The sequence below is a fragment of the Hemitrygon akajei genome, chromosome 1 (genome assembly GCF_048418815.1).
Source record: "Hemitrygon akajei chromosome 1, sHemAka1.3, whole genome shotgun sequence".
NCBI lineage: Eukaryota > Metazoa > Chordata > Chondrichthyes > Myliobatiformes > Dasyatidae > Hemitrygon > Hemitrygon akajei.
Genome location: NC_133124.1, coordinates 142604025 through 142619772, shown reverse-complemented (window position 1 = coordinate 142619772; position 15748 = coordinate 142604025). Strand labels below are relative to the sequence as shown.

The following is a 15748-nucleotide window of genomic DNA, read 5'->3' as shown; positions in this document are numbered from 1 at the left end:
GTACAGAGGGGATGTCAGGGGTAAGTTTTTTTTACGCAGTGAGTGGTGAGTGTGTGGAATGGGCTGCCAATGACTGTGGTGGAGGCAGATACAATAGGGTCTTTTAAGAAGCTCCTGAATAGGTATATGGAGCTTAGAAAAATAGAGAGCTATGGGTAACCCTTGGTAATTTCTAAAGTAAGTACATGTTCGGCACAGCATTGTGGGCCAAAGGGCCTGTATTGTGCTGTAGGTTTTCTATGTTTCTATGACCCTGGGGGTCTGTATTGAATATTGGTTGCTAAGCTCCTGAGATGAAGATGAAGAAGTTGAAATAGGGAAGAGAGAAGCTGGAGATGAACCATATGAAAGTGAGAACAGGGTATAGTTGACAGCAAAGGTGGCAAAGCTTTAGATCTGTCAGAATTGGTAGAATCATGCATTATATGAACACTTTGTTTTTGTTGTAGGCTAATCATCTCAGCCTCAGGGCATTCCTGCTAGAGTCCTTACCATGGGACAATGTCGGAGCAATGTCCTTGCCCACTGACTTCAGCTGCTTGACCATAAGGCCAGAGTTTTGCTGATGACAATGCGATGTTTGATTTAATTTACAATGACTCAGTTAACAGAACAGTTCTTTCTCACACGTAACAAGGTGCAGGCAACATTTGGGCACGGGCTGCTGCCAAATTGCAAAGCATTTCTTACTATACACAAATAAAAGGCATTGATCACTCTAACAAGAAACAGTCATCCCATTTTCTCTTGATGTTCAACTGCTTTAGCACTAGCAGTTCCCCTGTTGTCAATATCCCCAGGGTCAGCAGTGACTACAAGCTTTGCAGTAGCCACATAAATACTGCATCTCCAAGAACTGGTCAGAGACTGGGTAAATGACTCCCCAAAGCCACTTTGCAGTCTATAAATCAAGTGCATGCTGAAATACTCTCCACCTACTGGATCAGTACAGCTCCATCAATATTGAAGTACCATGACAAAATGTTGGACAAAGCAGCCTAATTGACTCAACAAGGAGTTCCTCATAAAGGCAATGCTACTCTGACAACACCTCCACTACCTGGGAGGACAGTCAGCAAGCAGGTAGAATGAACAGAAACAGCATGTATCACTCTCTGTCAAAACTCATCCAAACAGGAAAAAAATATTGCAAATTCTTCTTCTGCATCAGACCAGATCAACTTCCTGTAACTCCTAACTGTGAAAATCTGTACATTCACCATATGATTGCATCAGTTTAAGAATGCTGTCCAATACTACTGTCCCAAGGTCAAGTTCAAAAGGATATAAATCCCAGTGATGTTAGCATATGACAAACTAACAAATAAATTCATGTGAGTAGGACCTAGTAGAACTGTGAGACAGTTGTTTTTTTCTCTATTTAAGATTATGGATTAGGCTTGCCAGATAATCAGAGCTATAATTGCTCAGCTGGGTTATCCACTCCTGGATATTATATATGAAAAAAGGATCATTCAATTTCACTAGCTATGCCAGTATTCACAAATCAGTGTTTCAGCTAGCAAATGATGTTTAACTATTTTAAGTTCACCAGTCATTCATAATCATGCAATAGGCAAGACACTACCCAAAATGCAAAAGCTACAAGTTCTCAACAAAGGATACAATGTACAAGTGTACAAGCATAGTACTGTACACAGTTACAGTGAGCCTGGTTTCAGGCATGACTATGTGAGGCAATGCACCAACAGACTTTTTAACAGAACGAGAATAATAGATCAATGCATTATATATTATAACAAGAAAAAGAAAACAATCCAAATACCTTGCTATAATAAAGACTTTATGTACTAGAGCAATATACTGAACACCACTGGACCACTAGTATTATTGATCATGGTAAAAGGGGGTTTCTCTGGTTACCTTTATCACAGTAATATTCTGTTTCTTCACAGCTGAGATGTTCTGACTCATACTCGGCTGAGAAGTTTTCTTCCTGAGTGTAGTCTCCTCCATTAATTGCATCATTTTCTTCAGATAAACATTCTTCCTCATCATCTTCAATTGTGTCTTCCAGTGGTCCTGTTAAAATAGTAAGAGGGTTCTCTGTAATACTGTGTGCACAGATCATTACTCTAAAAGCATCCATAAGACTGTATTTTATATTTTCATAGAATTCCTAACAGTTTCAGCAATACAAATGAGGAATCCATAAACTCTGCAACAGTGGTGCACCCCCACCCTCGAGCTTTTTCTGACACTTGCAGCATATTTATACAACCAATAACTTTGTTCTAATGTTTAAGTCTTTCTGATTAACAAGATTTGAGATCTAAACTGCAGAAAAGAAATAATTTGCGTAATCTCTCCCGGTATCTTAACACTCAGGAGTCCAGGTTTTCATTCTAGTAAAACTCTACTCTCTCTTAGTCCAATATTTTCATAAGACAAGAGAGCAGAAATAGGCCATTTGACCCATCAAGTTTGCTCTGGAATTGAATCATGGCTAATTTACTATCTCACTCAACCCCATTCTCCTGATTTCCATAACCTTTGATGCCCTTTCTAATCAAGAACCTATTAACTTTTGCTTTAAATATACCCAATGACCTGGCCTTCACACTCATCTGTGGCAACAAATTAAATCTGTGGTAACCCTCTGGCTAAAAAAAAAATTCCTCATCTCTGTTCTAAAGGGAAGTCCTTCTATTCTGAGGCTGAGCGCTCTGGTCCTAGACGCCTCCACTATAGGAAACATCCTTTCCACTTCCACTCTATCTATGCTTTCCAACATTTGGTAAATTTCAATGAGACACTCCCCCTCAATCTTTTAAATTCCAGTGAGTACAGGCTCAGAGCCATCAATTTTGTCATCCAAATCATTGAAATATAACATGAAAAGAAGCAGTTCCAATACCTACCTCTGCGGAACATAACACAAGTCAGCTAACCACTCTTCGCCTCCTAACAGTCAATCTTCTATCCATGCTGGTATCTTTCCTGTAATACCATGGGCTCCTAGCTATTTCTTCCTATATATGGTGCCCAGAACTATACATAGTGTTTCATGTGTAAAGCTTTGCAGTTATGCAAAACAATAGCTCTATTTTACTCTGGTTTCATAAGTATATAAACATCAACATTCACAAAGAAATCTGCAGATGCTGGAAATTCAAACAACACACACAAAATGCTGGTGGAACACAGCAGGCCAGGCAGCATCTATAAGGAGAAGCACTGTCGACGTTTCACACCGAGACCCTTCGTCAGGATTAACTGAAAGGAAAGATACTAACAGATTTGAAAGTAGTGGGGGGAGGGGGAAATGCGAAATGATAGGAGAAGACCGGAGGGGGTGGGGTGAAGCTAAGAGCTGGAAAGGTGATTGGCGAAAGTGATACAGAGCTGGAGAAGGGAAAGGATCATTGGACAGGAGGCCTTAGGAGAAAGAAAGGGGGAGGAGGAGCACTGGAGGGAGATGGAGAACAGGCAGAGTGATGGGTAGAGAGAGAGAAAAAAAATTAACAACTAAATACTGTCAGGGATGGGGTAAGAAGGGGAGGAGGGGCATTGACGGAAGTTAGAGAAGCCAATGTTCATGCCATCAGGTTGGAGGCTACCCAGCTGGTATATAAGGTGTTGTTCCTCCAACCTGAGTGTGGCTTCATCTTGACAGTAGAGGAGGCCATGGATAGACATATCAGAATGGGAATGGGACGCGGAATTAAAATGTGTGGCCACTGGGAGATCCTGCTTTCTCTGGCGAACCAAGCGTAGGTGTTCAGCGAAACGGTCTCCCAGTCTGCGTCAGGTCTCACCAATATATAAAAGGCCACACCGGGAGCACCAGACGCAGTATAGAGTGTGGTTTCATCTTGACAGTAGACTGCGTCCGGTGCTCCTGGTGTGCCTGTCACTAATTTATACTTATCAACTCTTATCCTTTAATAATACCTCAGCTTCACTCCTTATATTTCCAAACTGGAAAAATATACTGCTATCTGGTGAATGAAGCTACACAGTTTATCCCCATCTAAGAGTGAAAAAAAGGCAGCTGCTGCAAATATGAAACAAATCAGAAAATGTGTAGATCCTGAGCAGATCTGACAGCATTTCGGAAGAGGGAAAGAGTTAATATTATTGATTGATGGCTTTTCATCAGAGTTTGCTGCTGTTCCTAAGCCTCCTCTGACAGCCATACCAGCTTCCCACAAAACTGTTGTCAGCACTGCTCCTTCGGTCTCTAGGCCAATCCATTCATTCTTGGTAATTTCAAACTCCAGACCTTCCCATTCTCCCCTACTATCTTTCCTCAAACAAAATAACTTTTTTTTAGATTTTACTCCATCTCACCAAACTCTACCCTAAGCACCACACCAACCAGGACATCTCATGTATTACTGCAATTGTATTGAATGACATACAAGGCTATGTCTTCTCTGTCTCCACTCACAACACACTTCCCCCTCCTCATCACAATTTTTTATCCATTCTCTTATTTGAATACATGCTGTCTTGCTTTGCCCTTCATTCACTACTGGGCACGATACAGTAGATCTGGAACCTGATTTGCTATCAAATTATATCACTGACAAACAGTGTGCAAATGGTAAAATGAGAAGGTATTGGGTAATTTGAAGGTGAGAGTTAGTAGCTGAAAGAAGGAAAACTGTTGCAATGAGATTTCTGTAGCTAACAGCATATTTAGTCAATTTCACAGCTACACTTCTAATGTATTTATTGGCAGTAAAATTCCGAGTCCCTCTAACTGTGGGCATTCTCCCTATAAACAGCCCTAGTGTGTTTTGTGACATTAAAGGACATAGTCTTAAATGTTTATAGTGTACAATTGATTTAAACCCCCAATACCACATCTGCCGTGAACACAGAAAGCTTTCTGATGCTAATTTCCTTTGCTAAATATACTACCATAGCAGTACAATTTTGAAATGCAAAGATAAGCCCTTGCTTCTCTTTACCTCTACTAATCATCCACCTATCATCCACCTCCCTCCAGCCTCACTACTAACAAGTATAGTGAGATTTAGACCTTTATGCCACTAAGTTTGTCTGCTTTAACTCCCAGAATGCTGCTGTTCAGAGAGATCTTAGTGTCCTCATACACAATCTACTAAATGTTAACAAATAGGATTTGGGAAGGGAGTCAAAGACAAATGAAATGTTGAGCTTTATTGCAAAGAAGATTGAGTAAAAACTTAGGGCAACCTTGCTAAAACTACACAGGACATTTGTGGGATCTGAAGTACAGTGTTTTCCTTATATACTTACCCAGAGCCAGTACAAAGTTGCCTGAGATTACGGCATTAGCCAATGAGGAAAGCTTGCTCTGGTTGGGTCAATGCTCATGCGAGAGCATGAGAGTTATCCAATTGAAACATACACAAATATGAGCAACATGAAAGAGTAGATGCTGAGAGGACAATTCTCCTTGTAAACAACATTTCAATGGCAATTCGTCTTACACACAGTGAAATAGCTGTATTGTTATTCATCACTCTTATTACTAAATATTTTGCAGTATTGCGTAAAAATTCATCACAGATAAAGAAAAAAGACTTTTTTACAATCTTGTATTTAATATTCAAAGCTTTCTTGTTATTGCATCACACTTGTAATGAATAATTACAACTACTTTTGTGTATCCTTAAAAATCTAATTTACTTATTTTTATAAGTTATGTAAGTGCTTTTCTCACTTAGGTCTTCAGTGTTATCATTTTTGTTGTTTTGCATGCAGAACTGATTCAGTCTTTGGAAATTCCAAACACTGAAGTCCAAAGTTCAAAGTAAATGCTATTATCAAAGTACGTATATGTCACCATAATCAACCCTGAGATTCATTTTCTCATACTCAACAGATCTATAGAATAATTACTATAACGGAATCAAAGAAGGACCACCCATCTAGGTGCTCAACCAGATTGCAGAAGACAACAATGCAAATAAATACAAAAAGAAGAAACAATATTAATAAATAAATAATACATAACAAGAAAATGAAAGGAAGAGTCCTTGAAAGTGAGTCATTGATTGTGGGAACATCTCACAATCAGACAAGTGAAGTTCAGTTGTTCAAAAGCCTTAAGGTTGAGAGGTAATAACTATTCCTGAACTTGGTGGAGCAAGTTCTAAGGCTCCTATGTATCTTCTTCCTGATGACAGCAGCAAGAAGAGAGCATGTACTCAGTGGTAGGGGTCCCTGATGATGGAAACTGCTTTCCTGTGATAGCACTTCATGTAGATGTGCTCAATGGTTCAGTGGACTTAACCTGTGATGGAGTAGACTTTATCCACTACTTTTTGTAGGATTTTCTGTTCAAGATAGATAGATAGATAGATAGATACTTTATTCATCCCCATGGGGAAATTCAACTTTTTTCCAATGTCCCATACACTTGTTGTAGCAAAACTAATTACATACAATACTTAACTCAGTAAAGAATATGATATGCATTTAAATCACTATCTCAAAAAGCATTAATAATAGCTTTTAAAAAGTTCTTAAGTCCTGGCAGTAGAATTGTAAAGCCTAATGGCATTGGGGAGTATTGACCTCTTCATCTGTCGCTGAAACTGCTTCTCTGTCTCTGGATGGTGCTATGTAGAGGATGTTCAGAGTTATCCATAATTGACCGTAGCCTACTCAGCGCCCTTCGCTCAGCTACCGATGTTAAACTCTCCAGTACTTTGCCCACGACAGAGCCCGCCTTCCTTACCAGCTTATTAAGACGTGAGGCGTCCCTCTTCTTAATGCTTCCTCCCCAACACGCCACCACAAAGAAGAGGGCGCTCTCCACAACTGACCTATAGAACATCTTCAGCATCTCACTACAGACATTGAATGACGCCAACCTTCTTAGGAAGTACAGTCGACTCTGTGCCTTCCTGCACAAGGCATCTGTGTTGGCAGTCCAGTCTAGCTTCTCGTCTAACTGTACTCCCAGATACTTGTAGGTCTTAACCTGCTCCACACATTCTCCATTAATGATCACTGGCTCCATGTGAGGCCTAGATCTCCTAAAGTCCACCACCATCTCCTTGGTCTTGGTGATATTGAGACACAGGTAGTTTGAGTTGCACCATATCACAAAGTCCTGTATCAGTTTCCTATACTCCTCCTCCTGTCCATTCCTGACACACCCCACTATGGCCGTGTCATCAGCGAACTTCTGCACATGGCAGGACTCCGAGTTATATTGGAAGTCTGATGTGTACAGGGTGAACAAGTGCATTGATGTTTCCATACCAGGCTGTGATGAAGAACCCTGGTGCTTGAAAATGTACTTCTGAAAGGTATCAATCAATACATTTTCTTTCCAAGTTTCTGTTGCTTACTGTAAGTGTGACAAATATATATTATGATCTTTGGTGGAATCAATTACCTTTGATCCCAAATCAAGGCTATCACTAACGTTATTTTAAGACTGCAATTCAGTCTTAATATAGTGATATCATATTCGTAGTTCAAGTTTAATTTTCATACAACCATACATGAACACCCATGAATACTGTACAGACAAACAAAGCAGCATTTCTTCAGGACCAAGGTGCAAAACACAGTACCAACAGTCACAAACAGCACAAGGCACATAGATAGCAAGCACATAAGTCACACAAAAGTATAGTCTACTTACATTCCATATTATAGAGTTCTATTTAGATTGTAGTTATTTATTACACTAACATTTCATAATTTTACTAATGCAGTTATTGTAAATAAATCATTTGTTTGTTCAATATATGTAAACATAAAATAATAAATCTCACAATAGAGGGTTCAATGGTGGATTTCTCTCAACTACCACAAAGATATTTTCAACACTCAGCTGCCAGTTCTTCAACAGGCATCGAACAGAGAAAACACTAGTGTTCATATGAATGTAAAACATCAGTAAAATAGCATAGTGGCACAGCTATTAGAGCTGCTACCTCACAAGACCAGGGAGCCAATATGATCCAAAACAAAGGTGCTGCCCAGGTAGAGTTTGCATGTTTCTTCTGTGAAAGCATGGGCTTCTGCTGGAGGCTTCTTTACTCTCACATCCCATGGAGATGGTATAGATTAACTGACTATAGTAAATTACTCCTTTGTGTAGGTAAAAATGGAAAATAGTTAAAGGTCAATTGACAGACATGTGAGAGAGTAAATTGCCAGGGTGTAACAAAATAAGGAGAAGGGTAATGGAAATTACAGTACTGTTCTACTGCGAGTCAGCATGGACCTATGCCTCATTTTTTCTCACAGCAAACTAAAAAAGACGCAATCAAGCCAAAACAGAAGCATAAAATGGTTATATTTTAAATGATACCAACTTTCAACAATACACAATGGAACAACAGTTATATGCACTCATTTTTTCCCAAGGGAGAAATAAGTTAAATAGAATGATTACTTTGATGTAGTTGAGATAGGAGTCCTGCATAGGCTAATAGGATTGAAAACAAATTAATCCCCTGTGATAAATTAATCCCAGAAAAACAAGGAAAGAATTGGGAGGCATTGATAACTATTGTGAAGTAATCTCGGAACACTGGAAAATACACTGGGGCCTTCCAATTACTTTGGGTCCTTTAAATAGCAGAAGAGACACAGGGATGTGGTTTGCCCTCAAATTCCAATACGCAGTAAAATCACAACATAAATTGATTCCACATAAACAGACATTGGCCCAAACTTTGCAGTCCACAGCAACATGGCTGTACTTACAAATGGCTTTAATAAAAAGATAGCATGAGCTACTAAAAAAGGAGGGAGAGAAAAACCAGGCAATTATAGACCGGTAAGCCTGACATCGGTGGTGGGGAAACTACTAGTCAGTTATCAAAGATGTGATAACAGCACATTTGGAAAGCGGTGAAATCATCGGACAAAGTCAGCATGGATTTGTGAAAGGAAAATCATGTCTGACAAATCTTATAAAAATTTTTGAAGATGTAACAAGTAGAGTGGATAGGGGAGAGCCAGTGGATGTGGTATATTTGGATTTTCAAAAGGCTTTTGACAAGGTCCCACACAGGAGATTAGAGTGCAAACTTAAAGTACACGGTATTGGGGGTATGGTATTGATGTGGATAGAGAATTGGTTGGCAGACAGGAAGCAAAGAGTGGGAGTAAACGGGACCTTTTCAGAATGGCAGGCAGTGACTAGTGGGGTACCGCAAGACTCTGTGCTGGGACCCCAGTTGTTTACAATATATATTAATGATTTAGACGAGGGAATTAAATGCAGTATCTCCAAGTTTGCAGATGACACAAAGCTGGGCAGCGGTGTTAGCTGTGAGGAGGATGCTAAGAGGATGCAGGGTGACTTGGATAGGTTAGGTGAGTGGGCAAATTCATGGCAGATGCAATTTAATGTGGATAAATGTGAGGTTATCCACTTTGGTTGCAAGAACAGGAAAACAGATTATTATCTGAATGGTGGCCGATTAGGAAAAGGGGAGGTGAAATGAAACCTGGGTGTCATTGTACACCAGTCATTGAAAGTGGGCATGCAGGTACAGCAGGCAGTGAAAAAGGCAAATGGTATGTTGGCATTCATAGCAAAAGGATTCGAGTATAGAGCAGGGAGGTTCTACTGCAGTTGTACAAGGCCTTGGTGAGACCGCACCTAGAGTATTGTGTGCAGTTTTGGGCCCCTAATCTGAGGAAAGACATTCTTGCCATAGAGGGAGTACAAAGAAGGTTCACCAGATTGATTCCTGGGATGGTAGGACTTTCATAAGAAGAAAGACTGGATCGACTAGGCTTATACTCACTGGAATTTAGAAAATTGTGGGGGGATCTTATTGAAAGGTATAAAATTCTAAAGAGATTGGACAGGCTAGATGCAGGAAGATTGTTTCCGATGTTAGGGAAGTCCAGAACGAGGGGTCACAGTTTAAGGATAAAAGGGAAGCCTTTTAGGACCGAGATGAGGAAAATCTTTTTCACACAGAGAGTGGTGAATCTGTGGAATTCTCTGCCACAGGAAACAGTTGAAGCCGGTTCATTGGCTATATTTAAGAGGAAGTTAGATATGACCCTTGTGGCTAAAGGGATCAGGGGGTACAGGGTTCTGAGTTGGATGATCAGCCATGATCATACTGAATGGCGGTGCAGGCTCAAAGGGCCGAATGGCCTACTCCTGCACCTATTTTCTATGTTTCTATGTTTACTCCACTGGTGAGAACTTTGACAAAGACCACATCAAAATGATTTTGGGATGACTCTTCACATGACCACAGAGGAAATATCAGAGGGGGTAATCCAGCACAGACTAATCCACAGAATTCAGAACCATCTGATCAGAGAATAAGATGCATTTACAGACCTACACTGAACTACCCAGAGAAGTAAACAGAGTTTAAATGATGTTAGAAACTTTTAAGATCTATGAGAAAATTTTAGAATCTGTTACAGAAAATTTTAATTTACCAACTCTAAGAAAGATCCTCAGAAGAAAATTCTCTTTTAATAATTAATTGGAAGATTTTAGTATGGTCTTTTGAAATTCATTGCTCCTATTCCACCTGACACTTCAGTAATTATCCATTCTGCATCTGCACAGAATCCCAGAATATTACTCATAATTAAAAATTAACAAGTTAAATTGCCAAACCTCATTTGCCCAGAGTTTGCTCATACACTTAAATATAAGTCAGTGGATTTGCATTTAACTGTCATTCATTCTCTGGGGCACTCCTCTGTTTTCATGGATGTTTGGAAAGAAAAAGAATTTCAGGATGTATATTGTATACATTTCTCTGACATCAAATGTACCTATTGAAACCTATTGGAAACCTATACATAGATTGATTAGACTAGAGAGAGTACTATACTGGATCTCCTCATAGGGAATAAGACGGCTGGTGACAGGGAACACTTTGGATCTAGTGATCATAATTTCATTAGTTTCAATATAATTATGGAGAAGGAAAATCAAACATCTCAGAGCAAGATTGCTGTACCAGAGGGACATCAGGGACTGTTGTGCTTTTTATTTCTCAGAGACTTGGATATCCCCACCACTCTGGAATCATCAATGCAGCTTGCTGGCTTCTCAATGCTCTGCCAAGATAAGTCTCTGAGGAGGTGGAGTATACTTTATGATTAACTCAACCTGGTGCACAAATGTGGTAGTTCCATCCCAGTCCTGCTCACCTGACCTGGAACATCTTGCAATCAAGTGTCATCTATTTTATCTACCGCTGGAGTTTTCACCCATCATCATGGTAGTGGTGTACATGCCAGCTCAGGCCCCTGTCAAGCAGGCTATAGGCGAACTGAGCAACATAATCAACAGGCATGAAATAGCACATTCTGATGCCTTTCCCATCATTTTGCGGGATTTTAACCAGACCAGCTTGACAAAGTCTCTAAATAATTATCACCAACATATCGCTTGTGAAACTAGAGGAGCCAGCACACTGGACCACTGTTATACTACCATCAAGACTGCTTACAGTGCCATCCCACGCCCACACTTTTTTTAAAGTTTGATGATCTTGCTGTACTTCTACTCCCTGAATATACACAGACTGAAGATTGCAGCACCAGTGTAGAGGTCCTAGAAGATATGGACAAGGGAGGCAAAGGAGTACTTATAGTCACTGCTTCTTAGAGCCAGTGGCCTGGACAGTATTCAGGGATTCATTTTCGAGTTTAAATGAACACACTACAGTTGACACTGACTTCATTAAACCCTGCGTGGATGTGTTTGTGCCTACGCGAGCATACTGTACATACCAGAATCAAAACCAGGAGATTCATAATCTGCTGAGGGCTAGATCTGTGGCATTCAAGTCTGGTGATCCAAGACTATACATGAAGGCCAGATACAACTTATGGAGGGCTATCTCAAGAGCAAAAAAATAACTCCAATGAGACTAGAGACAAAAATGTCAATTCTGGCAGGGTTTGCAGACCATTATTTCCTGCAAAGTGAAACCTAACAACATGAATGGCTGTGATGCTTCACTCCCAGATGAGCTCAACACCTTTTATGCATGCTTTGAAAGGGAGTATAAAGTTATAGCTATGAGGATCCTTGCAGCATTTGGTGACCTTGAGATCTATGTCTCGGAGGCCGACATCAGACTGTCTTTCAAACGGCTGAACCCTCACAAGTCGAAAGGCAACAATGATTTTCCTGTAGGGCTCTGAAAACCAGTGTCAACCAACTGACAGTATGTTCAAAGACATTTTCAATCTTCTTTAAACATTTGCACTCCACTTGTTTTCCTTATATCTCTTTAGCATCCAAAATTTCTTCCTCATTAAACATTGAAGAGAGATATTCCCATTCATCTCCTGTGCTTCAGATTCAGGCAATCCCAGCCACTGTTGTACTCAAAATAGCTATAGAACCTCTTGGAATTTTCAATTGCCAGATCCATCTCATACTCCCTCTTTGCCCTCCTGATTTCTTTCTTAAAGTGTATAATTCATCTTCTTATAGTCATCAAGGGATTTGCTCAATTCCAAACTCCTACAGCTGATGTATGCTTGCTCGTTTTTCTTGATCAGGCTCAAAATCACTCTTCCGCCAAGGTTTCTAACTTGCTGGCTTTACCCATCATTCTAACAGGTACATATAGCTCCTTGACACTTGCTATCACAGTTCTGATACCCTACCACTTGCCATCCATTCCTTTCCCTTCTGCAGGCACATCCAATCATCCTCAACTAGAACCTGCCTCATTCCCCAAAAATTAGCCCTACTCCACAGTAGGGAGTAATAGGTCTAACCTATAGACCTGACCTATTCCTTTCTATCACTATAAAATTATTAGAATTATGGTCACTGGAGAAGACCTAATTCACTGGTGAATTATGGTCACTGGTGCTCTCTAACTGCCACTTCTGTTACTTGCCTTGTCTCGTTCTCGTGGTCCAGTATTTTATCCTCCCGAGGGGAGTCCATCATGTATTGACTCTGGAAATTTTCCTAGATACATTTCATAAACTTCCACCCTTTAACATTCTGCGTGGCCACATCAATACCCCAAAGATCAAATTCTCTTGCAAATTATTTTCACTGCCATAATAATACATTTGCACATGCTTTAAAACTCTTCACAACAAATTCACAGGATAGGGTCATAAAGATAAAAGTAAATAACAAATCACAAAGTAATTGTGTAAGACTTCTTTATCTGGTGGGTTCAGGAAATAGATTACTAGTAAACAATGAAAGAAAAAGTAGGAAATTCAACTCAGCCATGCTCCAGTAATCAAGACAATTGCAGATGGTTGGGGTGGGAACAAACCAACCAACTTTTATATAGTACTTGATATGATGCTTTCAGGTGCTTTATAAGTAATAATTCCTAAGTACTACTATAATGTTAGAATTGTAGCAACTAAAATCGTGCACCAGAAACTCCCAGAAACAGCAATGTGATAATGACCACAAAATCATTTTTATTAATTTGACAGAAAGATAAAATTGTCGAAGAGACCTAGGAATCCAGGATTTCTACTTCGATCTTCTTCCAAAAATCACCTGTGGATCTTTTCCAACCATCTGAAAGAGCAGATGGGGTCATAGCAGAGCATCTCATCTAAAAGATGGAACTTATACCTCTGGGGGTAATTGAAGCAAAATGCAAAATATGTTTAAGGGAATGCTGATAAAGAACATGCAAGAGTAAATAACATTAAATGATAGATTAAGTGCAAGACAGCTCACACAGAGAAGAAATGAGCATAACACAATTAGACAGAATGGCTTGTTTGCTTCATAATTCAGCACATACACTATCTCCCCACTTTAGCTGTATAAGTTAATCTAATATTTTCCTACTAAACTAGCCCCTAAACTTTCATCAGCATTCATATTTTGAGAAAATTATAGACAAAATTTATAAGGTAATGCAAGATAATTCTCTTAAGTATTTATTTTTGACAGATCTGAAATACAGAAATTTTCCTGTTTGAGATGTTTTTCTCCATTGAATCCCCCTGAAACGTGTTGGCTCACATTGGAACATGGTTGCATTGGGTCAGCTACTTCCAATATTTTGAGTGATTATTTTCCACAGATGAACCAATAGGGGCAGGAAGCAGATTTTTTTTATTTTTAAACATATATAATTCTTTGGACAGAATATAGAAGGAATTGCAGCAAAAAGGATTTAAGGATTGTTCTATAAGAGAATGCTGAGTTTCAATCTATTTAGATTAACTGATGGAACATCAAGCATGCTTTGTTATGAGTGTGTAATCCCCTTCCTCCAATTTTCCCTTTGGATTTAAACCAATGGAATATTAATAGGACAACAAGATAAGTTCACGCAGATCCAGTCTATTTCCCATTCCTAATCGATTCAGTCTCATTTCACTTTGCTCGTCTTAAATTCAATGCTAAGAAAATACAGTTGAAACAAATTGATCTTGCAGAGTTTGTCATGAATGTTAATGACACAGACAAAAGCAGTCATTATTAGAGAGACAACAAAGAAGGCAATAGAATGGAATTTAAAATTTAAGTACATACTTCATTAAATATTATCACATTGTATCTGACCTTATGTTCAGATAAATGTCCTTTGCTATCATTTGATGTCTAAGTTTCTCTGAGTAACTGATGCTGCTGAAATGTTTCTCAGCTTTGCAGATCACTAGTCCAACGGTCTAAGTTTGTAATTTAATTTTGAATTAAAGTTTCCCCTGACTTTTCTAACATAGAGAATGAAATCAAATCAAGACTAGATGGTATGCAATATGACAGTAAAATAGAGACACAAAAGACTGATGGAAAAACTGAGAAAAGGGGATGAAACTTTTACAAGAGACTGAATGGGAAGAGGTGTAGTCAAGATTGGTATGGCAGTCAGTGGATTTACAATAACATACATGGTACAGTAAAATTCTGTTATTTCAGTCTGTTCAGAGCTTTGGTTGTGCTGGACTAATGGATTTTCCAGACTACTGGATGTAATTTTATTACTACTCCAACACACTTTTAATTCACTATCTTTAAAGACGTTACACAGTCACATTATAGTGAGCCTAGCAGATATCAAGCCCATTGATCTAAGTTTATAGCTTAATTTCGTATTCATCCCCTTGCATGGGAATCTGAGCCCCAGTCAGATTCCACAGAACCGGTAACAGGACAGCCACAGCGGAACCTGAGCACCAGTGGATAGAGAATGCAAACATCGTCCAGTGAGTCAAATGCAAAACTTATCCCCTGACATCTCCTCTGTACCTACTCTCCTGCACCTTAAACCTGTGTCCTCTTGTGGCAAACATTTTAGCTCTGGGAAAAAGCCTCTGACTATCCACACAATCAATGCCTCTCATTATCTTGTACACCTCTATCAGGTCACCTCTCATCCTCCGTCGCTCCAAGAAGAAAAGGCCACATTCACTCAACGTGTCTTCATAAGGCATGCTCCCCAATCCAGGCAACATCCTTGTAAATCTCTGCACCCTTTCTATGGTTTTCACATCCTTCCTGTAGTGAGGCGATCAGAACTGAGCACAGTATTCCAAGTGGGGTCTGACAAGGGTCCTATATAGCTGCAAAATTACCTCTTGGTTCCTAAATTCAATTCCATGACTGATGAAGGCCAATACACCATATGCCTTCTTAACCACAGAGTCAACCTGCGTGGCTGCTTTGAGCATCCTATGGACTCGGACCCCAAGATCCCTCTGATCCTCCACACTGCCAAGAGTCTTACCATTAATACTAAATTCTGCCATCATATTTGACCTACCAAAATGAACCACTTCACACTTATCTGGGTTGAACTCCATCTGCCACTTTATCAGA

The 15748-nt window shown here is 39.6% G+C and overlaps 1 protein-coding gene across 4 annotated transcripts in view; it reads right to left on the bottom strand.

The window, feature by feature from the left end:
• zfpm2a (zinc finger protein, FOG family member 2a) overlaps nt 1-15748 on the bottom strand; it is an 876706-nt gene that overhangs the window by 658116 nt on the left and 202842 nt on the right. For 3 of the 4 annotated variants that reach the window (XM_073052686.1, XM_073052668.1, XM_073052660.1), the window contains exon 2: nt 1885-2043. The exons of the other annotated variant lie outside the window; for it this stretch is intronic. In XM_073052686.1, coding sequence (XP_072908787.1) covers nt 1885-2043 — 159 coding nt within the window. The remainder of the gene's footprint in view (nt 1-1884; nt 2044-15748) is intronic. 4 annotated transcript variants of the gene reach the window in all.